Source organism: Leptonychotes weddellii, chromosome 4, assembly GCF_054177405.1.
Source record: "Leptonychotes weddellii isolate Sample4059 chromosome 4, ASM5417740v2, whole genome shotgun sequence".
NCBI classification, from domain to species: Eukaryota; Metazoa; Chordata; class Mammalia; order Carnivora; family Phocidae; genus Leptonychotes; species Leptonychotes weddellii.
The window spans coordinates 54075643-54101625 of record NC_138372.1 but is presented as its reverse complement, the minus strand read 5'-3'; the positions used below and the strand labels follow the sequence as shown (position 1 = coordinate 54101625).

Below are 25983 nucleotides of genomic sequence, written 5' to 3'. Positions count from 1 at the left end.
TTCCTGATAGTGGACTTTGCACATAAATTCTCTAGAGATTCTGAGAAAAACTAACATTGTGTTTTGAATGGCCTGTTTGTTTTAATTTGAAGATAAAATTATTTAAAATAGAAAATGGTTAATCTTGAAGTTCACAATATTCCATATTGTGAGCAAGGAACAATCGTGGATTAAGGCAGAAAACACAAAGGGTCACAGAATTAACTGGGGATAATGTATTTAACCCATTTCCTCAACCTTCTTCAGTAGGGATGAAATTTAAATCCTAAGGCTATACTCAAAGAAGTATCAAGGTGAGAGGTCTATACCCATAAAACTTCCCATAAAATAGAAATAGATGGGATGAGTTGTAGGAAAGGGTCATGGAGAGAAAATACCATGTACATAAAGAACCTAATATAGGTCCTTGTATATCTAGAAGACCAAGTATAAAAGTTTGATGCGTATTAAATTTCAACTATTATTACTTGTGGAGATGCTTCTGTGGGCCAGATCTTTTGAAAACATCTTGACTTCCATTTCCAGTCAAGAAGTAATAGAGACCAGATTTCCTCTCTCCAAGATGTACCCCAAAAATGGCAAAATAAATGAAACAACAGTTTGGAAGATGCTAAACATTGGACAGTGAAGAATGGTGATTCCTCAAAGACAAAAAAATAAATGAGGAAAGCCCTGCAGTTGCCCCAGCTTACTGCTTTGAGATGGTAACTAGGCTGTCGTGTAGGAAAGTGAAACCCAAGCTGAGTGTGACCGATGCACAGAGGTGAGAAGATGAAGTGGAGTCCAGGTAAAGCAAGATGGGGAGATTCAACAGGACAGAATGCCCTAAAGCAGGAACCTGAAAAGAGAAGGAGGGAGGTCGGGAGGGAGGGGGGGGGTGAGGAAGGAGGACAGGGAGGGAGAAAGAGAGGGAAGGAAGGAGAGAGAGAGAGAGGAAACTCAGGATCAGCAGACTTTGAGTACAGGCTGGGGAAAGAATCATCCAAAGGAATTAAAGGTAACAGTGCCTAGAATAGTGGGAATAGTTCACCCTAGACTGAGCACTGTGCTGGTCTCACCTAAAAAAATCTTAAAAGTAAGACTAGAAAAAAATCGAAATGTTTTCAAGTAACTTAAATGCATCCAAGAACAAGGCTCAATAATATTTTAGAAATACAAAAGTATCCACTAATCAATTAAGAAAAATTGACAGTGTATGCTCCTCAGTGAAAAATCATCAGGCATGCAAATAAGCAGGAAATTATAACCCAAAATGAGGAGATAAATCAGTTAATCAAAACTGATCTGACACAAATGTTAGGATTACCAAATAAGGCATTAAAACAGTTTTATATCTGTATTCCATATGTATAAAAAGTTAAGTAAAGACATGGAAAGTGGTCTATCTATCCATATTTCTTAAAGGAACCTAAAAAAACAAAAAAAAAAACCAAAAAAACTTCTAAAGACTAAAGCTGCAATGTATCATGCAGAAAAAGAAAAAACAAACACTAGATGCAATTAAAAGTAGATTAGATTTTGTAAGAAAGTATTTATAAAATTTATATATAGCCATAGAAACTATCCAAAATGAAACAGGGAAAAGAGGATTCTTAAAATGAAGATAGGACCAATAAGCTATGGGACAATTTTGAACAGCCTAATCTATATGTAACTAGATTCCCCAAAGGAGAGGAGAGAGGGATAATTTTTAAGAGATTGAGAACCTTAGGGAAAATTTTCCAAATTTGGTGAAAACTGTAAACTCCGAAGTTTTTTATTTTCCCCCTGACACCAAATAAGTGGTGTCTTGTCCAACACAGCTTCTCCAGGTCTGACTGGATGCTCAACAATTCGATGCAATTCTGACACTGTTGACCTGGAGATAGGGTCAGCTCATACAGGTTAAGGGCTCAGTCTCACAAAACTGCCCCCCCACCCCGCCCCACTGCCTGCCCCACTGCAGACACCAATCACAAGCCTGAGGCCACCAGTACTTCTGAATGACTGGCTATAATTGGGGGTTCTAATGCACTCCAATTTGGATTCAACAATTTGCTAAAACAACTTGCAAAATTTGGAGAGGAACTCTACTTATATTTACTGGTTTTTTATAGAGGATACAAATGAACAGCCAAATAAAGAGGTACTTTGGGCCCAATCCAGAAGGATCCTGAGCACAGGAGCTTCTGTCCCCATGGAGTTGGAGGTGTACCACCCTTTCCGCATATGGATGCATTTGTTAACATGGAAGCTCTCTGAACCCCATCATTTAGGGGTTTTCATGGAATTTTCATTATGTAGCTGTGATTGATTAAATCATTGGCCATTGATGATTAATTCAATTTCCAGCCCCTCTCCCCTGGGGAGATGGTTTTGGGGGATGGAATGAAAATTTCCAAACTTCTAATCAATTTTTAGACTTTCCAATGACCAGCTCCCATTCTGAAGAAATCTGGGGGCCCACCAAGAGTCAGTTCATTAGAACAAAAGATGCTCCTATCACCTGTATCCCTCAGGAAATTTCAGTTTTAGGAGCTCTGTTCTAGGAACTGAGGACAAAGATCTTTTTATGATACCACACCCAGAGACCAAAGTGCAATGAAATTCAAACCCGAGAAAGATGAAAATAATAGTAGAGTTAGTAGTAGTGGTTAAGTAGAGTAGAAGTAGTGGTTGCCTGGATATGGGAGTCCAGGGGATGGGAGAGCTGGAGGGACAGATTACTACTATCTAATAGAAGCAAGATCAGCATTTACACATTTTACGTGTTTATTCTCATACCCTTCTCTTGTGCATAGACCATCTCTTCTCTTTCCTATCTTCAGACATACAATAAATTATCCTATTTTCATAAATATTATACATAATTAATTCTCTATTCATTTATTTATAAAACACTTATTTTATTAATCATTTACTGGATAAAATTAAGCTGCATTAAGGGATTTAAGAAGTAAAATACGATCTCTGTCATTAGGAGCTAACTTATCACTAGTATAATGTTTTAATGATAATTCATCATGCCCATAATTTTTGTTTTATCACTTTGTTGATAAAAACCCTCCAACAGCACCTCACTATACTTAGAATAAAATAAAAACTCCTTACCTGTAGGAAAACCATATGTGAACCGACTTCTGCTCTCCATTCTCATCTCACATTTCTCTTCCCCTTGCTGGAATTCTTTCTGTCCCTCAAACCTGCCCCCTCTTGTTCCTGCCTTGGAGCTGTTACACCAACCATTCCCTTTGCCTGGATCATTCTCTCCTGAGTCTTTACATCGATGGCTCCTCTATGACATTAAAATCTCAGCTTAAATGGCCTTTCAGGACCATCAATTCCCATTCATCCAGTAACTAGGCAGTTACTATCATGTCACTTTATTTCCATGGTTCTCAACTGGAGACAACATGGCCCCCCAGTGGACACTTGGAAATGTGTGGGGGAAAAAATTGGAGATAGGGTATCTAGTGGATAGAGGCCAGGGAGGCTCGAACCATCTTACAGCGTACAGGACAGCACCCTCCCACACAAAGAATTATAGGGGCCCAATTTTCAGAAATCTTGCTCTATTTTAATTCCATGCTCATCATATATAAATTATCTAATATTCTCTTCTGTATTTACTTTTTTCTTTCATTTTTTATACCTTGATAGACTGAAAGTCCAATGGAAACAGGAATGTTAGGTGTCTTGTTCATCTTTATATTCCCTGCTCTTAGGGTAATGTTTTGTCACTAAGTATTTACTGAATGACTGAATGCCACCGAATGCTTCCTTTGAAAGCATTCTATATGACTTGTGGAGTATTTCTGCAAATGACCTCCATCATCAGCTGAACCCATGTTTTTCCCAGAGTATGTTTTGAGACTCTAAGACAGGGGAATCAACTTTACATAAGTTTTAAAAAAGAAAAGTGACATGGATACCAGAAATCTTCAGGGAAGGAAAGTTGCCAAGCACACATGATTTTTTAGTAAAATTCTTTTCATAGCTTTGAAATAAATCTACTTTCCTAAATCTCTGGCAGGGTCAATGATTTGTGTTTAAATGTGCAAACTTGTTGCATCTGTGATTTCTCCTCTGTTGTGCTATAAATAAATTAACGCTTTTATCTAATCTGACTCGCTTCCACCTGTTATATTTGGAAGGCTATTGCAGTGCTAGCGGCTGTTTTCTCTGAAGAAATGACTATTGACCTCACTGTTCCAAGTAAAGATAATAGTTTTAACTGTTGATTTCCTGCAGGAAACGAGTTCACAGGAAGCAAGGATTGTGAATAATGGTGCTCACATTTAGGCAGATTATGACGAAACTGGATGTTTGGGAGTCATGGAAGCATCTATCTAGTAGCTTTTGTGAAACAAACCAACAAACCTGATTCTACTTTATTTTTTAAAATATTTTATTTATTTACTTGAGTGAGTGAAAGAGCATGAGCGGGATGGGAGGACAGAGGGAGAGGGAGAAGCAGACTCCCTGCTGAGCAGGGAGCCAACACAGGGCTCCATCCCAGGACCCTGAAATCATGACCTGAGCTGAAGGCAGATGCTTAACCGACTGAGCCACCCAGTCACCCCTCTTCTTTATTTTGCCCAATATTTTCTCCCTTTCTAGTAGCTGCTTTGGTACTACAAATATACCAAAGACAAAAATCATGGCTGATGAAATGAGATCAGGTAATTTGTTTAGACTTACTTGACTTTAGGCCCCTTAAAGAAATATGTACTGATAGGTTTATATGTTTTGTTTCTTAGTTAAGTTTTTGTAATTTAATCAAGAGTTCCTAGGGGGGAAAAATGTCTTCAACTAAAAGAATAATTGATAATAATGGGAACTTTAGGCATGAACTTTTGGCCTTGATGAAAATTTTTAAAAATATATATACGAACCATGAGAGACTATGGACTCTGAGAAACAAACTGAGGGTTCTAGAGGGGAGGGGGGTGGGAGGGTGGGTTAGCCTGGTGATGGGTATTAAAGAAGGCACGTTCTGCATGGAGCACTGGGTGTTATACGCAAACAATGAATCATGGAACACCACATCAAAAACTAATGATATAATGTATAGTGATTAACATAACAATAAAAAATTAAAGAAAAAAAGAAAAGTCAAAAAAACTGTAAAAAAAATATATATATATATACACATAGGAGAGTTATGGCACATAATTGGGATTAGCTCTGCAGCCTTCATAGGCACTGGGCTGTTTCACGTGACAAAAGAAGAGCGTCGACAACCAGCAGTGGATATGTTTGATAGTTGGCAAAGCTTTTGATGCCATTTAGCACATCACCCATGCATAAGCATGGATCATTTATACACTGCTCTCTGATTTAGCTATGTAGACATAGGGATTTATGGCTTCAGAAGAGTTTTATTTTCCTCCTTTTGCATAGAGGTAGCATTGATAGAGTTAATAGATTGTATCACTTATACTGAACCTATATATTCCAGTCACCAACCGATATATTCCTCCGTAACTGTCCCAATGTTGTACAATAGAAACACTTGTTTTGTTATTTAAAAAAACATTTAAGTGCTATTGGATATCTATCATCTCTGCAATTACTTTTTCTTCAATACGGTTATCATTTTCTTATTTTCTCTTACAATCATATAGTAATATCTGATAATCAAAAGGAGAATGATTGTATTCCATTGTATACCTTTATCACAATGACATTTTCAGCTTAGCTTTCTTCTTAGTCAACAGACACTATATGAGATATAGTCATCATGTTGAGCACATGCTCCCTTATGAGTTCATGATATTATATTTTGTAAAACTAGAATTTTTTGAATCCTAAGTCCTCTAAAGTTTCTGCCTTTCTCACTTTGGTCTTGACATTTCAAAAATAGTGGGATGTATCTAGTCTTTCCAAAAATGTTGGAAAGACAAGGAATGCAATGTTGATAGGTTTCTCCATCACTGGTAGCCTGAGGTCCCCTGAAGATGATGATAATAATTGCTTTGCTTCTATTTTTTGATATTAATTCCAGATCCACCAAGAAGAGGGCAGAGGTATTGGGGTTGGGGGAAAGATGCAATGATGGTCAAACTCTGGAAAGTCAAGGCAATTCACTACTTTGTATATTAATTCTTGCTTCGTTCTATCATTCTTTCATCCAGTTACCTCTCATTCTTTAACTTAAGAAATGTAATGAATATTTTTATGTATTAATAAATCAGAACATTTGAGTTCCCTAATTTTCTAAGTTAATGGCTGTAGGGAGAGTAGGGAGTTGAGAACAGACCCTTCTCATTAGACCTTATATATCATCATGTTGGTTCACATTCAAGAAGGGCTGGCCCAAACAATACTTTTGTTGAAAGCAAAGTTTTGGCATGTTTGGGGCAAAACCATGAAGGATTTTAGAACTCTTTCCCAAAACAATAGCACAATTTTATTACCTCAAACTCTTTTCTGAGCTACCTTGTAACACAAATTCTTACTTTATCCCTTTTCCTAATACCAACCCAAATATGAGGTAAACAGTAATGTTTTGCTCATACCAGAAAATCTTATGGATTTTTTTTATGAAGTCCTGTAAGAGAGATCAAGGGATTGGAACAAATAGGCAGACTCTTAAACATAGAGAAAGGGATACCTAGTTTACTGGGAAGAGAATGGAGTATAAGAACAGACTAGAGAGAAGCATATAAAGGGGACAGAAAAGGAATAATGAAAGGATTACTGCTTTGATTTTTTTTTTACTTGCCACAAGTGTTTTAAAAAATGACAGGAACCTATATACATTCTGTGATACTTTATGTGCTGTTTGAGGATAAATAAGAGAAACAAACATTTAGAATTTGTAAAAAATGGAATGAAAAGTCAACCAATAATAAGAGGCAATACGTCAAACTCCAAGAATTTTAAATATAGTTAATGTCCCTGAACAGACAAGATCTGCCTTTACTGCCTTCATATGCCATCTGTATTTGTTTCCTAGGGCTGCCATAATACAGTACCTCAGACTGTGTGGTTTAACCAAGAGAAACTTATTTTGCAAGATCAAGGTGTTGACGAAGGTGGTTCCTTCTGCAGGGTCTGAGGGAGGGTCTATTTCCAGCCCCTTTCCTTGCATGGTAAATGGCTCTCTTCTCATGGAGCCTTCACATCAACCCTCTGAGCATGCCTTTGTCCAATTTCTTCATTTTATATGACACCAGTCATACTGATTCAAGGCCCTTTATTTTAACTTAATCCCTGCTTTAAAGACCCTGTCTGCAAATAGGGTGACATATCTGCAAATAGGGTCACGTATGACTTTTGAGGGTTACACAATTCAGCCCATAATATTTAACAATGTTTGCTAAAAAGTATTTATTAAAGAATTTTTTTTTATGGAACACAGTACTATTTCATATTAAGCACAGCTTTAAAAAATAGTGGTAGATTGAGTCTTTGGCCTTGATGAAAATTTTTAAAAATATATATACGAACCATGAGAGACTATGGACTCTGAGAAACAAACTGAGGGTTCTAGAGGGGAGGGGGGTGGGAGGATGGGTTAGCCTGGTGATGGGTATTAAAGAGGGCACGTTCTGCATGGAGCACTGGGTGTTATACACAAACAATGAATCATGGAACACCACATCAAAAACTAATGATATAATGTATGGTGATTAACATAACAATAAAAAAATTAAAGAAAAAAAAGAAAAGTCAAAAAAACTGTAAAAAAATATATATATATATACACATAGGAGAGTTATGGCACATAATTGGGATTAGCTCTGCAGCCTTCATAGGCACTGGGCTGTTTCACGTGACAAAAGAAGAGCGTCGGTAACTGGAATTTACTCAACAAGAATGATTCTAGGAACAAAACAATTCCTATTTTGCAGATGCAAAAGTAAGGAACAAATACGTTGAGGGACATATATATAAGGCCATACAGTAAGTTACAGGCACAGTGGAAGTGTAAGGCAATTTCCTGATACCCAATTGAATCTTCTATATCTGCAGCTATTGTCACTTGGGGAAGATGGTTTTATTAGACTATAGCATAGGTTGACGAGTTCATCCAGGTAAGTTACAATACTTTCAAATGGAACATAATAGAGGTTTCACATGGTTCAGGCCAGTAACATATGGCTCCGTTCGTAGAGCCGTAAATAATACTTAGCAAGAAATGGATTCAACCTGGACAGAGCAGAACCTAGTTGCAAACAACCCTATTAACAGTAACAGCCAGTTCCTTTGCAAGCACTCCTTTTTGTAATTTACCCCTCTTGAAGAAAGTGTGTGTGTTAGGGGTAGGGCTGGGAAGGAGGTAGAGAGGCAGTTCTTTCCCAGTACAAAGTACAGTATGTTATCTCACTTTCCTTTCCTTTTTTTTTTTTTTTGATTTAAATTTTGAAAGGAAAAATAATGATTAAACTTGCCATTGGAAAAGGAATCACTTGTCTTCCAGGGAAAATGCATCTCAAATCACCAACTATAGAGAGGCCAGAAAAATAGTCACATAATCCAAACTGCGTGATGGCAGTTAAGAAAGGATCTGTTAGTACAATGCTGAGTGAATTAGATCCCTACCTGATAGGGACAGGCATATGTGTTGTGTCTTTTTCTTTACACTATTAAACTGCTTTTCTACCTCTGTAGGCTTTGCTTAACAAAATCAAATTATGTTGTGGGATCTGACAACCTAATCCTTACCTCTTAAATACAAACACTATACACACTGAATAATACCTCATAATTTCAATGTTATTTTTATTAATAGTTTTTATCAATAAAAATATTCATTTTGAGTGCCTGAGTGGCTTAGTTGGTTAAGCGTCTGCCTTCAGCTCAGGTTATAATCCCAGGGTCCTGGGATCCAGCCCCACATTGGGCTCCCTGTTCAGTGGAGAGCCTGCTTCTCCCTCTCCCTCTGTTGCTCCCCCCTGCTTATGCTCTCTCTCGCTCTCTTCTCTCTCTCAAATAAATAAACTAAAATATTTAAAATATGTATCTTTGTTTTAATTTTATTGGGATTTGCAAAGGGCTTTATATATATTTTTTTAAGTTTTAACTTATTTATTTATTTATTTATTTATTTATTTATTTATTTATTTAGAGAGGGGGAGAGAGAGGTGGGGGAGGGGCAGGAGGAGAGGGAGAGAGGCTCTTAAGCAGACTCCATGCCCAGGGTGGAGCCCGATGCAGGGATAGATCTCACAGCCCTGAAATCATGACCTAAGCCAAAATCAAGAGTCTGACGCTTAACAAACTGAGCCACCCAGCGTCCCAGTTTTATACATATTCTTACACTCAGTGCTCATAATAGCCTTGTGAAGTCGATATTGTTTTCTTTGTTTATATGACAAAATTAACCCCGAGAAAAGTTAAAAATTGACCCAGATCACTGAAACCTAGTGCATCTACTCTGAAGCCCACAGTCTTAATTACTTCCTTCTCTATTACTGTTATAAAATATCTTTTTTTTCTTTTTCCTTTTTCTGACAAGACCATCCATAAGAATACATTTTGCAGTAACTGTGGGTATATATCTACTTCCTCAAGAAGCTAAATGACTTAGAAGTGTCACCATGTTCAGTCACTTAAATGCTGTTTGATGATCTTGAGGCGGTGTCCCAAACATTACGGCCTTCCTATTAGATACCATCCTTCCTTGTTTTTTGTATGCTGAGCCAATATTTCTGCTTGTACACAAAGTAAGATCCAAAGGCTCCATGGTAATAGCCAATAGGAAATCATCTAATCTATTTGATTCTAACACAGTTCTATTCCATTTTATGTAATATAGCTATTTTCCAAATAGCTTGTGCTATTCTTATTTATGATGTCCTGGTCTGTCCACATATTACTTAATGATCCTGAAAACACCATTAAGCATAGAGACATCAAAAGTATATTTTCCTTTATCTTGGCTTTAAATTTCCTAGCAGCTTAGAAAAGAGAGAAACAGTTTACAAGATCATGGATCATAATATCAAAGCAAATTAGGATGTCAGAAGCAGAGCTTTTCCTGGTACTAAGATGCACAAAGAATTTCTCCCATGGATCCTCAGAAAGTCGATACATCGATTATAACAGCAGGACCTCAGTAACTTTTCTGATAAAAATGTGATAAGAAGTCTCATACGGCCTTTCTTATATTGGCTCTCAATGAAGACTGGTGTGATAACACCAAAGCAAGGTTTGGTAAAGGAAATTCAATCAGAACCAAAATAAAGTAGTGCAAGTTTACAGCTTTTTATGTACCAGCTTACTCTGAAAAGAAAAAATTTAAATAGCTAAAGAAATGAATGAATTTCCTTCAGGTAATCTTTTATGAATACTATTTCTGTGAACTTGTAATAATAATTAAACACCAAAGAAGTCAAAGTTCTATTCTCTGGCCAGAGCTTGGAGTAGAGAATATATTATTCACAGAAAGCCCTAGGTCACAAAGCTAGTATAATAAGATGCTAAAATGGAACCTTCAGCTGAAATCCTAAGGCAACAGATAGCAAAATGAGGTGTAATTCACCTCACCTCTATGGAACTTCTAAAATGTGATTAACCAAGAACCAAATTAGAATACTCCTAAAATTCTCTCCTTCCCTGTAGGACTGAAAGCACTGGAAAACAGGGGTTTTGATGTGCCTTCTTAAGAGAGAGCTGTGTGCTACAAAATGTCCACCTCCTTGCCAATATTTGGTATTGCGGATCTCTTTAATTTGTCCATTTTAGTGGATGTGTGGTAGTATGTCTATGTCTATGTCTGTGGGTTTTGACAAACGAGTCCTCACATATCCATGCCCACAGTCAAGATACAGAACCGTTTCATCTCTCTAAGAAATTCCTTCATGCTGCCCTTCTGTAGTCCACCAGCCTTCCATCCCCCAACCCCTGGCCAAATCTGATCTATTCTTTACCTCTACAGTTTTGCTCTTTCCAGAATGTCCTATACATGAAACCATACATGTAGCCATCTGAGTCTAAATACATTTAGTAAAATGTATTTGAGATCCATCCTAGTTATGTATATATGAATAATTTTATTGACAAATGGTATTGCATTATATGGAGTTACCACAGTTTGTTTACTAATTCACTGGTTAAAGTGACATTTGGGTTGTTTCCACTTTTTAATAATTGTCAATAAAACTAATATAAACAGGGGCACTTGGGGGTTCAGCCGGTTGAGTGTCAGACTCTTGGTTTCGGCTCAGGTCATGATCTCAGGGGTTGTGAGATCAAGCCCAGCATTGGGCCCTGTGCTCAGTGCTGAGTCTGCTTGAGATTCTCTGTCTCCCTTTTCATGCATGCTCTCTTTTTCTCTCAAATTAATTTTTAAAAGCTTAAAATAATAATATAAACATTTGTATATGGACTTTTGTGTGCATTTTTCTAGGAGTGAGATTGCTAGGAACATGGTAAATGCATGTTTAATTTTATGAAAAACCGGTAAACTGTTTTCCAAAAGGACTATATCATTTCACATTCCCACCAGCAATGTAGGAGAGCTGGAGATGGTCTGCTTCCTGCTAGCACTAATCCGTTTTTGTTTGTTTTAGCCATTCTAATACATATACAGCAAAATCTCATTTTGTTTTTTTTCCTAATATTCTTAATGACTAATCATGTTCATTATCTTTTGAGATGCCTATTTACTATCTAAGTATTTTTATTTAATAAAGTGTGTTTAAAATTTTTGCCCATTTTTTCATTAGGTTGTATGTTTTTACTGAGTTTTGAGAGTTCCTATATATTTTGGATACAAGTCCTCTGTCTAATATGTAATTTACAAGGTTTTCGCCCATTACGTGGCTTGCCATTAATTAATGGTGCTTTTTGCACAGCAAACATTGTTTACTTTTGATGAAATCCAGTTTATCAGTATCTTCTTGTATGGCTGTCTCTTGGTGTCATATCTAAGAACCCTTAGGCCAAGTCAAGGTCATAAAGATTCTCTCCTTTGTTTTCTTCTAGAATATTTATAGTTTTGTGATTCACATTTAGGTCAATGGTAGTTGCTGAGTTACTTTATGTGTAAGATGTGAGATTTCGGTCAAAGTGGACAGTCTTGCCTTGACCCTCATCTTGGATGGGACACTGTTTACCCTTACATCATTAAATATGAGATCAGATACAAGGTTTTCATAAGAGTTTTTGTCAGGTTGAGAAAGTACCATTCAATTCTCAGTTTCCTGAAATTTTTTATTATCTTGAATGAATATTGAATTTTTTCAATGATTTATCTGCATCTAGAGAAACTCGTATATTTTTGTTGTTCTTCTTAATATAGTGAATTACACTGTTTAATTTTTTTTAGTTGTACAACCAGCCTTTCAATCCTGGGATAAACCACACTTGGTCATGGTGTATTATCATTTTAAATATCACTGGATTTGTTTACTAAATATTTGTCAAAATATTTTTTTTAAGATTTTATTTATTTATTTGACAGGGAGAGACACAGCGAGAGAGGGAACACAAGCAGGGAGAGTGGGAGAGGGAGAAATAGGCTTCCCCCCCAGCAGGGAGCCTGATGTAGGGCTCGATCCCACGACCCTGGGATCATGAACTGAGCCGAAGGCAGACGCTTAATGACTGAGCCACCCAGGCACCCCTCAAAATATTTTTGTGTCTATGAGTTTTTTTTTTCCCTTTTGGCATCTTTAATTTGATATTAAGGATAACGCTAGCCTCATAAAATGAATTGGGGAAATCTCCCCCTCCTTCATTTTCAGGAAAACTTTGTATATGTGGTATTATTTCTTCCTTAAAATCTTAATAAACATGATCCTGAAGTTTTCTTTGTTGGTAATTTTTTAAATTACAAATTCAATTTCTTTTCATGAATGTATATTGAATATTCAGATTTTTCCTTTTCTTCTAAATCAGTTTGAAGATTCATGTCTTCCAAGGAATTTGCCCATGTCATCTAAATTCTTGAGTTAAATGGTAGGTAGTTTTTCTTCTTAATATTTACTTAGTAGCCATTCAGTATAGTATAGTTAGTATAGTAATGGCCTCTTTTTCATCTCTGATATTGGTAATTTGTGTGGTCTTTCTTTTCATTCTTTAACAGTCTGGCTAAGTTTTATCCCTTTCATGATCTTTTGAGAGACTAGCTTTTGGTTTCATTGATTCTATTGATTGTCCATTTTTAACTTTGCTGATTTTCACTATTATTTCCACAACTCTATTCATTTTAAGTTTTTTTATTTTTCTAGCTTCTTAAGGTTGAAGCTTGCAGGACTGATTTTAAACTTTTATTCTGGAATGTACTGTTGTCAACTGGATTACATAGTTTCAGACAAGAAGTCTGAAAAATACTTATTTCTCTTTCTTCATATGTAATGAGTATTTTGTCTCTGGCTGCTTTTTGGATTTTCTCTCTTTCTCTGATTTTCAGAAATTTGATTATTATGTTGCTTTTGAATGATTTTATTTGTGTTTATCCTCCTTGGAGATTTTTAACTTTTCGGATTTGCCATTTTATTGTGTGCATCAAATCTGGAAAATATTCAAACCTTTATTTCTTCAAATACTTTTTTCTACCCACTTCACAGGGCCCCAATATCCATATATAAGAAATTTTTATATTGTTCCATATGTCACTGAGATTCTTCTATTTAATTGATTATTAGTACTTTTTTCTTCCTCTGTCAGGTTGGATATATACTATATACTCTTGCTGTGCTTTCAAGTTTAATATGTTTTCTTCAGTGTCTAATCTGCTGTTAATTTTAGCCAATTAATATTTCACCTGAGATAGTTTGTGTTTCAATGTCAAGAATTCTCACTGGATTAATTTTTTTTCTATTTTCCATTCCTTTCCTCATTATATTCACATTTTACCCTAAATACTTGAACATAGTTATAATGGGGGCTATTTTGACATCTTTGTCAGATGGTTCTATCATCTCTATCACTTCTAGATCTCTTTCTGTTGACTGATTTGTCTCCTAGTTATTGTTCACAGTTTCCTGCTTATTTGAATATGCAGTAATTTTTTAAATTGGATACTGAACATTGTGTTGTTAGCTTGTTGGTTGTCTAGGGTGTATTTTAGTCCTTTAAAAAGTGTCCTTCCTTTTTCTTACATGAAGCTATATAATTTAGAGATAATTTTGGTCAATTGAACCCTGTTTTTAAGCTTTAATTTTTTTTTAAAGATTTTTTTTTATTTATTCATTTGACAGAGAGAGAAAGAGCACAAGCAGGGGGAGCAGCAGACAGAGGGAGAGGGAAAAGTAGGCTCCCTGCCAAGCAGGGAGCCCGATGCAGGGCTTGATTCCAGGACCCAGGGATCATGACATGAGCCGAAGGCAGACACTTAACAGACTGAGCCACCCAGGCGCCCCTGTTTTAAAGCTTTAAAGAGCAGGTCTAGAAGAGTCTTTGCTCCAGCTTTTTTTAAAGTCCCACTACTAAGACATAAGCCCTCTGGAGTATCCAGTGAATAATTACAGAGGCCCGCCCATTCTGGTCAGAGATCAAATGTCTCCTCAACTTGTTCAAGCTCTAGGAATTGTTCAGCATACAAATTCTGCAGTTATTCTTTTCCCAACATTATGGGATTTCTCCCTATGCATGTACAGCCTCGTCTGCAGTAAAGACAAGGAAGCACATGTAGATTTCTATATTTTTTTTGTCACTGTGTGTTCCTTCTCTCTAGAACTCTGCACCACTACATCCAGCCCCTGTGGCCTGCCGGAATTCCAGTCTTTCTTAGCACAAGTCAACAAGATCACTGGGCACAGGGAGATAGAATGTTATGGAGATCAATTGTAGGGCTGCCCTTGTTTGCTTCAGGGATCACAGTCTTCCGCGGCCTGTTATCCAATGTCTGAAATGAGTTGTTTTATATATTTTATCCATTTCTCTAGTGGCTTATGGCAAGGAGGTAGGTCTGATCTTTATTCCTAAATGTAACTGGGAGCAGAATCCCAGAGTTTTTTTTAAAATATAGTATTTTAAAATATTCAAATTTGTTGTACTCTTTTACCTGTAGCACTGTAATTATTCTTTAAGTCAAAGGGCAGACATGTTCCTTCAAAGCCATGCAAGGCCTTCCACTACATGAATGCTCTGGCCTGAACACATTTTTCGAAGTTTTTCTTGAAGTTATACCAGCACAATTATGACAGCATAGTATCTATAGTTACTCCAAGTATACTTATCACTTTACTGAAATTGCCTGCTTATATTTTTGTTTCCGCTGTAAACTATAAGCTCTTTGAAATGAAAACAGTTTTGTTCACTAGTCAGTGATCTTGGCACAAATAATGTCATTTGATGGAAGGCAAGAAGGAAATGATTGTGAGCTGACTTAAGAACTTTCCTTCATTAATGTCTGATGGACTATTATATATATAAGTAACAAAACAAATCAAAATGCTGAGCTTTTTATTTACTGGTTGCTTTTGTATGCTTCTGAAACCTCTGTTGCAATCATTTCAGTAGGTGGCTTCCATGATTTTATCTACCCATACATCCTGCTCTCATTGCTTCTTCAAACCCCACTACTTCTGGGCTCTAATAACACTTCCCCGAATCACATTACCTGTTAGGTTTGCAGTACATTCTCCTGAAAAGCATTTGCTTCCAAAAGAATGTCTTAATTAAATTTATTTTTCTGAACTTCACTCATATTTTTCAGAGGTATTAATGAACTCAGCAAATTTATCAGTTCGACCACACATTTTCTTTTCCTGCTGTCTTTGAAAATTATAGGCAAATCACAATTTGTATGTGCGAAATAACTGCAAGTTTACTGAACAAGTGTGGTTGGTGGAATAATGGCCCCCAGAGATGTCCATGTCCTAATCCTGGAAACTGTGACTATGTTACCTTATATGGTAAAGAGACTTTGTAGATGTGATTAGAGTTAAGAACTAGAGATGAGGAGATTATCTTGGATTAGGCAGATGGACTCAGTGGAATCACAGGAGTCCCTAAAAGTAGAAGAGGAAGGCAGAAGAGTCGTTCAGAGAGATGCACCTGGAAAAGAAGCCCTGAAGATTCAAAGTGAGAGAGCACTTAACCCACCATTTGCTGGCTTGGAAGATGAAGGAAGGGGCTAAGAGGCAAGGAATGAGGGGACCTCCAGAAGCTAAGAATGGCCTTCTACCAAGGATATGAGGTTCTCAGTACCATAGTAGCAAGAAACTTAATTCTCCCAACGACCTGAATGAGCGAATGAGCCTCCAGAAAGGAATCCTGCACTGCTGACACTTTGATTTTAGTCCAAGGAGGCCCTGTATGAGTTCTACATTTCTGCTGTAACAAATCACTACAAAGTTAGTGGCTTAAAACACGTCTATTTTATACTTCTATAGTTCAGAAATTGGATACTGGTTGTACCAGATTAAAAGGAAAGTATTGACAGGCTGTGTTCTTTTTTTAGTTCTGGAGGAGAATCCATTTTTTTGCTATCAGCTGAGGGCCATTCCCAGTTTCCAGAGGACACAGCTTTGGCTCGTTCCACTTGGCTTGTGTTCCACTTCCTCCATCTTCAAAGTCATCTGTGGTGAGAAGTCACCACACTCACATCTCACTGACCCACTCTTCCACATGCTACACTTAAAGACTCATATGATTGGACTGAGCCCTCCATCATAGTCTCTTTATCACAAGGTACTTAACACATTTGCTAAGTCCCTTTTTCCATGAAAGCTAATAGAGTCACAGACTCCAAAAATTAGGAGCACGAAGATCTTCGGAGGACCCTTTATTCCAGTTACCATGGACCTGTTCTGGACTTCTGACATAGAGAACTATAAGATAATAAAGTTATATGGTTTTATACCAGTAAATTTGTGGTCATTTGTTATGGCAGCTATGGAAAACTAATAATTCAGAGATCAAATCAATGTCCACATGGTACTTTATAGTTCTGAGAGCAAAGATTACACATATATGGCCTAATTTAGTTCTTGCAGTGAAGAAGCATTTTTATTATTACCATTTACAAGTGAGAAAACTAATGCAGCATTTCAGTGGCATACAGATCAGGCATGTAGGTTTTGGAATTCTTACTTTCATATCAGTCACTGGGTCCATTAACAAGATATTTAACTTCTTTTACCATATAGAATCCTATTCTATATGACAGAACCTACCTGATGCATTTACCTAAGGTTAACTGAGGAATTCATAATGAAAAGCCTTTATCAGAGAGCCTGGGTGGCTCAGCCACTTAAGTGTCAGACTCTTAATTTCAGCTCAGGTCATGATGTCAGAGTTGTGAGATTGAGCCCCAAATCAGACCCCACAGTCCGCAGAGAGTCTGCTTGAGATTCTCTTTCCCTCTGCCCCTCCCCCCACTCATACTCTCTCTAAAATAAATTAAATCTTTAAAAAAAGGAAAAGCATTTATCATGGTACCTTACACATAATAAGGAATCAATAAAAGGTAAATATTAATTTTATTTATGGTGTCATGGATAACAATTGTTTGAATAAGAAAATTAATCTCTAATGAAATGTCATATTTTCTGGACTTTCTATCATGTTATTTTTCTTTAATGATATAGTCAACAAATGTTCGTAGAGCCAATATTAAATATTGAATAAGATGTAGCCTTTTATATCAGAATTTTTTTTAAAGATTTCATTTATTCAGAGAGAGAGCACAAGCAGGGGGAGCAGCAGAGGTAGAAGGAGAAGCAGGCTTCCCGCGGAGCAGGGAGCCCGATGCGGGACTCGATCCCAGGACCCTGGGATCATGACCTGAGCTGAAGGCAGATGCTTAACTGACTGAGCCACCCAGGGGCCCACACAGAATTTTTTTTTAAAAAGATTTATGTATTTATTTGAGAGAGAGAGAGAGAGAACATGGATGCACAAGCTGGGAGAGGGGCAGAGGGAGAGGGAAAGAATCTCAAGCAGTCTCCTCGCGGAGGATGGAGCCTGAAACCAGGCTCCGTCTCAGGACCCTGAGATCATGACCTGAGCCGAAACCAAGAGTTGGAAGCTCAACTGACTGAGACACCCCCAGGAGTCCCTATATCACAAAATTCATAGTATAACAGAAAGATAAGTATTTTAAAAGTTGTTAATAGTTAAATAAGTAATAGCAAACATGTATACACTACATAACATTAGTGCAGGCTTTTTTGTTTCATTTTTGAAAGTATGTAACATGGAGCTACTAGACTGAGTAGTGACTAAATCAAGAAAAGTTTCTCTGAGGACATATTGCTTAATCAGAGACCTGAAAGATGAGAAGTTATCAGAGTGGACTGAAGGATAAAGTATCCAGGCAGCAGAAGGAGGAACTATATAAGGGGAAAGGAGAAAGCAGAGTATAAGGACCTATCTCAGCTGTGATCCCTATCAGAAACTCAAAGCTGAAAGCTATCCTTCAATGCTGTTTTAGACCACTAATTATACACACACACAGACACACACACACATCTCCCAGGGACAAACATTCAATAGATGTGAAATAAGAATGTTCATGTAACATTTTAATATTAAAAATAAATTAGACCCTAATAAATTTGTTTTTATGAAGTTTCACAATTTTTCTTACCTTTTCACACTTGATTGGCTTCATTTTTTTACTGGCCAACTAGGTTATTTAGTTATGGTATATCAATTTTACCCATACTTTAATTTTCATTTAATATCCCCTTACTTTGTAATTCAAGTTACACTTTAAAAATTTTTGGATGTGAATAAGGATTTCATCCTCCCTATATTTCAATAGTTTTTATAGACACATTTAAGCCTAGATAATCTTCATTGTAAGGGTGAAAATTAAAAGAAGGAAACAATAGAAAATCAATATTATATTAATGTATGGAGTCAGATAAGAACATTGGGTTGAGCTAAGGAAATAGTTATAAAATCATATTTTAAGAATATGGATTTGAGGGGTGCCTGGGTGGCTCAGTCATTAAGCATCTGCCTTCGGCTCAGGTCATGATCCCAGGGTCCTGGGATCGAGCGCTGCATCAGGCTCCCTGCTCAATGGGAAGCCTGCTTCTCCCTCTCCCACTCCTCCTCTGCTTGTGTTCCCTCTCTCGCTGTCTCTCTCTCTGTCAAATAAATAAATAAAATCTTTAAAAAAAAAAAAGAATATGGATTTGAGGGCAGTTGCGGCTTTTGTAAGCTCACCTCTGTGTAACTGAAATAGCATATCAGCCAAGTATCATTTTAGAAGTGTAACTCTTCCCTATCTACAATTTAGGAGCAGCCAGATAAAATGGAGAAATGATGTAATCAAATATATTCTAAGCACTCCAGGTTTCAATTAACACAGTCATAGCTATCTGAGGGCAAACAGTGTAGTGACTGATACTGGCCCAGACAAGGGAGCCCACAGGTAAAACATTTTTTTGTTAATTGACATAGATTTTGGATTTGGAGCACCATAACTAAATTCCATTTTGCTTTATTCATATAAAATTGAAACTTTTTTTTTTTAAGCTTTTATTTATTTATTTGACAGAGAGAGACACAGCGAGAGAGGGAACACAAGCAGGGGGAGTGGGAGAGGGAAAAGCAGGCTTCCCGCCGAGCAGGGAGCCCGATGCGGGGCTCGATCCCAGGACCCTGGGATCATGACCTGAGCTGAAGGCAGACGCTTAATGACTGAGCCACCCAGGCACCCCTAAAATTGAATCTTCTTACTAGTTTTCTAACTTCTACAGCATTATGGAGTGTGGCAAGAGACTAGACTAAAAACAGAAATAAGGTTGACTTTTGAAAACAGACCATTTAATGGAATCATTGTATCATTTTCCAGTTCTCTTTGGTATGCATTGAAATGTGATTTTTCAAGACTTGTGTAAGAGTCGCCCCCCCAGCCCCAGAAATTACTCATTCTTCCTCCACCGCATCTGATAATCAGGATCCCTCCTGCCTGAGTCTCTGCTTTCAAATAAATCAGAATTCTATTATTTCAGAAAGGAGTACTTTTTTTCAAATTTCATTCATTTGCAATTGTTTTTTTCATCTTTGATTATGTCCTTATATTTTTACTCTAATGCTATTTTTAGTCAAATAAGAATATTTTCCCTGGGATATTAAAAAATAAAGATAATTTAGTTTTTACCACCACTTAACTCTTAGTTTGAGAACCATATTTTTTCCTGAAGTTTATTGGATCGATTATATATAGTATATACAGTGTGCCTCCCTTAAAAAATTAATAATTTTGGAAACTGAAATGCAGCAATGGTTTAATGTATCTCTATACTCTTATCAAGCCATCTGGCTTGAAACCTTGAGAATGAGTATGAAATTTTCCCAAAAGAAAAGCAACATTTAGTTAGGTTAAGTGTCAGCTTGCTAGCTTACACTGTATAAAAGTCAATATGTACCAAGCCATATTAGTAAATTTCATCTACACTGCTAGAAGGTTGTTGAACTCAATTACAGAAATGTGTAGAGCTCTATTTGATGTGTGACAAGGTTAGGAGACTGCAATCAATTAAAAAGAACACATGTATATCCTGTTCAGGGGAAACAGTTGTTATAGTATCCCTTGTTCAGTTTCTGCTTTTTTCTCTGACTTTTCCTCTGAACATAGGAGAAAAAAGGGTTTAACAATTCCCCAGTTTCATTTGGGATTGTTTTGTCAGCAGTATCTAATAGGAAGACATGAGATTGTTATTTTATTTGAATGAAGCCTCAGGCGGCTACAATTAAACATGCTATACTTTTTTTCTTGTAGCAAAACCATTTGAAAATGGACAATATTTAGACATTTATGGAATTACAAGGGACCAGGCTGGAGAATATGAATGCAGTGCGGAAAATGATGTGTCATTCCCAGACGTGAAAAAAGTAAAAGTTGTCGTAAACTGTAAGTCCTGTAATCTTTTGTCAACATAACTTTAGTGAAAAGATAAATATCTGAAATACACTGTGTGAATTTATGTTGCTTTTTTTTAAGAGGTGCTCTTATTGATAAAGACCACCTATTGATAGTGAAAGTGTGTTCATGTTAGAATATCGATCAAATTGTTTTTTGTAACATTAGTTTTCCCAGGTAATGCCACAATAATTCAGTTTGATGTGCAGATGAAAACGTTTCCAATAGTGTTGTAGTCCCTGGAATTCTAAACTACGGTATCTCTGTCTCTAGAGTACTGTAGACACATGGCATTTTCTTTGTTCTCATGAGTTTCACCTGGAGTATGTTCTGATTAAATTTAAGTGTGAAACTCCCAATCAAACTCGATGGAAATTAAATATGCTGGTCTGTACTCAAGGAGAAGAGCTGTTGTGGTGATATTTCTATTACTTGGGTTATTTAATTCTATTTGGTTTGAAAAATATTGAGAAAATGAATCAAGAATTTTCCCATGAGCATCATTATTAGGGAGTTAGAATAATAAGAGATACCTGCAGAACTACGAATGCCATTAAGTTACACCCTCTCTACATGCATTTCAAACACTAATATGTTTTTCACTAACATCCTATTTTATATCTTATGACCCCAATAGCAATGACTGAAATAGTCTGTACTCTTCAAAAACACCCCCTTATTAGTCTTTCAAAAGTTTTCACATTGTTTAACTTACTCAAATAAGATACTTTTAGGATAACAGTATTTTACTAAAGGTGTTTATAAGCTACAGCTTCCAATTTTTTTTCATTCCACTTATATACCTTTCTGTATATGGCCATTGCTAGTAATATACATATCATAAGGAGAAGGAATCGTTCCAAATATATTCCAAAATGCTTAAACTAAGTAGTTTTTTTTCCATATTAATATGAATCTGTCAATTTCATGGGCGAAAAAGTAACTATGAAAACACACCTGGCAATGGAGTGTCTGCCAGGGCAAATCATTGCCATCAACTAACATTTGTGACTAATCTATATATTTGGGGTTGAACTATCTCTTTGAGACTGAACAAATGTGCATATTACTGGATCAAGAGGCAGTTTCTGGGGCAGAGTTTCTCATATTCTGTAGACAAACTTTAGCAGATTCACCCAAGAGGCTCACCAAAAATGGAAATCAACTCTACTAAATCAGAATTTATGGGGTATATGACCTGGAAATCTACATCTATAATAAGTTTCTACTGATTCTCGGGACTCATGTTGCAGGGGGCTACTACTGCTCATCCCTCTGGAACTCGCTGAAATAAGAGATAATAAGCAAGTAAAAATTCCTGATTATTTTATCACTAACTGTATTTATCTGAATAGGAGTCTACTGATTTTATTGTTGGAGGGTTGGAAAAAGATGTAAAGAAGTAATATTTTTAGCAGTAAACACTAAGAAATGAAAAGGTAGAGTCAAACTCTCAGATAAGCAAGGCACCCCCCCCCAGTAATGCAGCCCCTCCAGCCCCCAGCCCCAAAAGTCTCTAAAACAATGTCTCTAATAGGGATAGAATCAAAAACCCAGCTGTTGTATGGGTTTGGGTCCATGCTCCATGTATAAGCCATACTTTCCTTTGTATTCACACTTTCTCTTTCATCCTTTTTATCCTTCTGTCTTTAATTCCTTGTCACTTATCATTTAATCAGATCCTCTTTTTTTCCCTGGAAAAATGGGAACCTGAGACAGAAAAGTCAACTAAGGAGGCAGACATGTGAGAGAAACTGAAAAGAAAAATATACCAACCAAATGAGTCAACATCTAAAGGATCTGGGTGGAGAAGAGAATCTACTTATAAAGCAGAAGGACAGAAACTGGGGAAACAAAATGTCAAGAACTGCGAAAGATCTGCCACAGTTTCATGGATGCTGACAGAAAACAGAGACAAAGGGCCGTTTGTTACTTACAGTGATAGCAGTAGCCAGAGTATCGTCATATTTTTTGCATCAGGTCCCCAAGCTCCAGTTACTACAGGGTGATATGATGAGGGCTAGGTGAAACCTATACACACAGTGGGTTTATGTCATAGCTGAAGCTCCCTGAGCTTAGGAAATTCAATTTTTTTTTTATAATGGCAGGAAGCAAACCTGCCCTTTGCTGCAGAGGGAGAACTTACCTTTATTATACTGGACTGTAAACAAACCTGCTGTTTGCTCCGTGGGGAAAACTACTTCTGTCTTTCAAGAATGTTCACTCTACAAACATTCTCAAAAAGATAGGAACAAAAGCAAGTGTTCAGTGTCTCTGCTTCCGAGATGTGCAGAAACAGGAGAAACTTATGGCGAATTATCTCTCAACACAGGACAGGAGCACGAAAGTTTGAAGCAGAGCCTAGAGATATTCCATTAGCTGAAAGGGATGCTTCAGTGGCCTTTGTAGGGTGCCAAAAACCTAAGAAGAGGTAAGAAAGAAGACTTTGTTAATCGACTTTAATTAAAGAAGGAAAACAGGTAGGAAAAGAAGAAAAGTTAAAAAAAAAAAAAAGTTAAGGAGGTGCTTTTTAAATTATAGCTACAGGGGTGCCTGGGTGGCTTAGTTGGTTGACCGTAAGACTCTTGATTTCCACACAGGTCATGATCTCAGGGTGGGCTCCAAGCACAGCAGGGAGTCTACTTGGGATTCTTTCTCTTCCTTTCCCTCTGCCCCTCCCCCTCCACACTCTCTCTCTCTCTCTTTCTCTCTCTAAAATAAATAAATAAATCTTAAAAAATAAATTATAACTACAGACTATCTTTTTTAAGAATTAATTTCAGTTAGATAAAGTACAGTCATAAATGGAAATATTGGTGCTAACATTATATTAACATAGCTCACATCTTTTTAAAAAGTGAACCCAACAGGACTTTTTAATGATTTTAAACAGTTTTGTCTTCTGCTCTTTCCCAAATTATACCTCTAATAGCTCACCTTTCCCTAAATGTGCCATGAAGAATTGTGTTTAATACTGATTGGCTAATTAAATTTACACCTGTGGAATCAATATTTTATGTAAGTGATGAGTTCTGTTCAGACTTCTGGTCAAGACCTAAATTTTGCCTTAGTTTGGAATGGTTATGTCACACAGATAACAGTGATTTTTAAGCCATGTAAGTGTATAAGTGTATGCCTATATATGTTCCTGGTTGTGAAGAGGTTTGGAAAGTGTTAATTTTGTGAATTTGTCCCTTTAAAAATAAAAAATCGAGCCCTATCTATGGATTTTACTGAACTGATTTCCCAAAGGAAATTAGCCAAAGCCTACTGAATAAACTTCAGTTTGTCAAATCCCAAAATTGAGCACAGTGGTCTATGTTACCAGCATGGAACTGCACATCTGATAACGTGATGATTCCCTGAAGACAGAATCGTGCCAAGTTGAAGGCAGAGCTTCTTTTCACTGTTATTAATCAATATGATGTGCATATAGAATTGCAGTAGCTTTGTGAGTTATAATTTGAAGAGAAACTTTGTCCCTTTTCCCAAATGGGGTTCAAGATGAAATGTAATAAATTTTCATAAGCTCTGGTAGATTCGGTTATGTGGTAAGTTAATTTGAGAAAGAGATTTAGGTTCCCTTCAAGTTAGAAATGTTTAATATTTTACTATTTATATAAAATGTCTGACATATCATATATATATATATATACACACACACACACACATATATATAAACCACATGCATACAATAAATAACCTATTTGCTACATACTTTTTACCTATAGCACTTTGATGTGGATTTCTATTCAATTTAATTAAACAGCAATTTAGTGGAATGATTAATATAATTGACTTATTTTATATAGGTTGGGCGAGTTGTTTGATTGAATAAATCAGCAAATTTTGAGTTATTTACAGAAAGTCTTACTATAGATAGGAAGAAGTTTATAGGATAGTAAGATTCTATGCAAAGCTTGTTTCTGAGTAGGGAGATTTTATAGGTGATTATTCTCCTTCTCTTTTGTATATTTTCTTTTATTCTTTTATATATACATATAAATTTATATTTGTATTATATATACATATAATACATATAAATGTATATTTGTATTTATATTTATGTAAACATATATATATACACATCTACATACATATACATGTAAGTATATGTACAATTTTCTTGTCAAATTGAAAACAAACAAAAACAATAAAAAGGAGTTGTGAACTTTATCATAACCCGATCTTGAGAGATTAAAATGCATACATACACAAAACAAGAAAGAACAAATTTTTAACTAGTTGAATAGCTAAGCCAGAGGGAGCTAGTGGATTAGAGTTGAACAGACTCTCTGTTTTAATTGCATCTGGATTCCATTCGTAGAAGCAGCCTAGAAGATTCTAGTCCCATAATTTTAATTGTTAACTAAAAATGGAAGAATGAATGAGTTCCAGAAAGCTAATAGGTTCAACTGAATTGGGAAAGACAGAAACCTGTGAAAATCTGGTTTGGAAACAAGAGACCAGAGTCTAGAAAATCAGCAGTGTTGACCCATTGGAAGCCAAAGCTAGAATCTGGAAAATTTAGAAAGTATCAAAGACTAATAAAATAATGTAGATCTCTGTAGGGAAGCAGGATCCCAGGTATTAGAAATCAGGAAAGCCTGTAAGACCTAGCCCTTCAAAATGAATGTGTCAGGAGAAGGGGTGGGTTCTCTGATCTTGTGACAGGCTGTTTGTTCTACATACTATTTATGTGTATTCTTTCAGTTAGTAGTAACTCTGGATAATAGTGGGCCTTATGGTTAGATATTACTTATTTGAAAGCCTGTTGTATAATTTAATGGGTTTTCAGACCTTGGGAAACCACTTTACCACTATGAGTCTCAATTTTCAATTCTGTAATTTAGGGCAATAATACATAATTATCAAGGTTTGGGTAAGGATTAAATGAAATGATGTACATATATGGTGTCTGGCTCATTGTAGGCAGTTGAAAAAATCTCTCTCTCTCTCTCTCTCTCTCTGGATATATTTACTCTAGAATGTAAGCTCTATGCAGTAAGGGATTTTCCTTTCCTTTTACAATGATGTGTTCTTATCACATAGTACATCACCCGGTCCATAGGAGGCACCCCCCAAAATAGTCGTTGATTGAGCGAATTATTAAAAAGATTGGTGTTCTCCTAGTGAACCATTCTACTAGACAGAAGAAAAAAAATACTATGTTTGCTCCACGATTCCATTTTTTCTTCCAGGACAATAAGTAAATAGTATGT

At 36.4% G+C, this 25983-nt stretch overlaps 1 protein-coding gene across 1 annotated transcript in view; it reads left to right on the top strand.

Annotated features, from left to right (window-relative positions):
* The window catches only part of NEGR1 (neuronal growth regulator 1), a 797662-nt gene that overhangs the window by 504662 nt on the left and 267017 nt on the right, over positions 1-25983 (top strand). Inside the window, exon 4 of the mRNA XM_031034781.2 lies at positions 20621-20752. Coding sequence (XP_030890641.1) covers positions 20621-20752 — 132 coding nt within the window. The remainder of the gene's footprint in view (positions 1-20620; positions 20753-25983) is intronic.